The following is a 1,983-nucleotide window of genomic DNA, read 5'->3' as shown; positions in this document are numbered from 1 at the left end:
TTATTATATATCTATGTCGTATACATATATATATATATATATATATATATATATATACATATATATATATACATATATATATATTTCAAGCATGCATGAACATGTCAGGATTGATTTGATAGTATGCAGTTGTGCAGACCTCTGTCTCATTTAGTCTCGGCAATCATCCATGCAATGACCTCATTTCCGCTCGATGTACAATGCCTATAGCTACACGTACTTCTCTTTCTACGTGCACGCGAGGAGACTAACTGCAAACACAGTCAAGAAGATATATGAGCTTATATACACATACTCGCTTTGTGTGCTTGCTAGCTTAATCCCCATGGTTGGTACGATTCGGTTTTCAGTACACATTCCTATCTTTCCCTCTCATTGTATATGCAGTTATGACCGTTGTGTGTTTGTACACATTCCTTATCTATCTTTCCCTCTCATTGTATATGCAATTATGACCGTTGCGTGCTTATCTATCTTTCCCTCTCATTGTATATGCAGTTATGACCGTAGTGTGTTTGTACACATTCCTCATCTATCTTTCCCTCTCATTATATATGCAGTTATGACCGTTGTGTTTGTTACACACTCCTCATCTATCTTTCCCTCTCATTGTTTATGCAGTTATGACCGTAGTGTGTTTGTACACATTCCTTATCTATCTTTTTCTCTCATTGTATATGCAGTTATGACCGTTGTGTGCTTATCTATCTTTCCCTCTCATTGTATATGCAGTTTTGGCCGTTGTGTGTTTGTACACATTCCTCATCTATCTTTCCCTCTCATTGTATATGCAGTTATGATCGCTGTATATTTCGCCGTGAAGACGCGCAAGGTCCCTTTGTTCTACAATGAAACTCTGGTATGTGGCTACAGGAGACTGAGGTTTGCGTACAGAGACTTTAGTCTTGGTACGGCCGAGCAACCAGAACATCGTAGATTAATATGCATATACAAGTGAGTGTATGTATACTTATAGTGAGTGTATCTAAAACGATTACCCACTACTCAGAAACAGTGCCCTGTGTGTCGTTGTTACGTTGTTTAATATACACATACCTACGTACAACAGTGAGTATATAATAATATGATAAATACGTACGTATTACTGTGTATATATAATATTAAATATACATACGTATACCAGTGAGTATATAATATTATGATAAATACATACGTATTACTGTGTATATATAATAATATGACATATATATACGTATAACTGTGTATGTATAATAATATAATATATATACATACGTATACCGGTGAATATATAATGCTATGTATACACATCCGTACACAAGTTTACTTGTACTGATCCCCTCATTACCTTCTGATTCATTTACCTTTTACCTGCTGTTTCGTTTACATTTTACCTACTGTTTAGTTTACATACGTTGTACCTCCTGTTTCACTTAGATTCATTTTACCTACTATTTCATTTATATTTTACCTATTGTTTTATTTACATCTTAACTACTGTTTCATTTACGTGATACCTACTGTTTCTCACCACACACAGTGGATCTGCTGGGCGCTATACAACATGGTGGCGTGGTTTGTGCTGCGAGTGATCTGTGATATGACTGTGACTGACGCCTTAGTGAAGGCATTCGTACAGCGCTTTACATCTCTGGTCATCTGTGGTATGTTTTCCTTGACTAGTTCCCTATATGAGTGTCCTGGTTTGTGAATCTTGGTCTCCTGGTGGAACTGCTGCTTGCTGGTTCCCTTTTGTGCGTTTGCCTTTGTGTTCCGAGGTTGCCTGATTTTCCTACCCAAATTCTTTTCATTGTCCAGTGGGATTTGTGTGCCTGATTTTCCTACCCGAATGATTTTCCTTGTTCAGTGGGGTTTGTGTACCTAATTTTCCTACCCAAATAATTTTTATTGTCCAGTGGCATTTGTGTGCCGGATCTTCCTACCCAAATTATATTTATTGTCCAGTGGCATTCGTGTGCCTGATTTTTCTACCTAAATTGTTTT

General features: G+C 36.9%; 1 protein-coding gene across 1 annotated transcript; it reads left to right on the top strand.

Annotated features, from left to right (window-relative positions):
- Positions 1-796: 796 nt before the first annotated feature.
- On the top strand, positions 797-1,643 carry SARC_14830 (hypothetical protein; the record flags this gene model as incomplete). The annotated part of the gene is made up of 2 exons (XM_014291038.1): positions 797-859; positions 1,520-1,643. Coding segments are annotated over 2 exons (187 nt in total), but the record flags the coding sequence as incomplete, so codon positions are not given.
- Positions 1,644-1,983: the final 340 nt, after the last annotated feature.

Source organism: Sphaeroforma arctica, assembly GCF_001186125.1.
Source record: "Sphaeroforma arctica JP610 unplaced genomic scaffold supercont1.5162, whole genome shotgun sequence".
NCBI classification, from domain to species: Eukaryota; class Ichthyosporea; order Ichthyophonida; genus Sphaeroforma; species Sphaeroforma arctica.
Note: the sequence above shows the minus strand (reverse complement) of the source record. Positions and strands in the feature narration are given on the sequence as shown.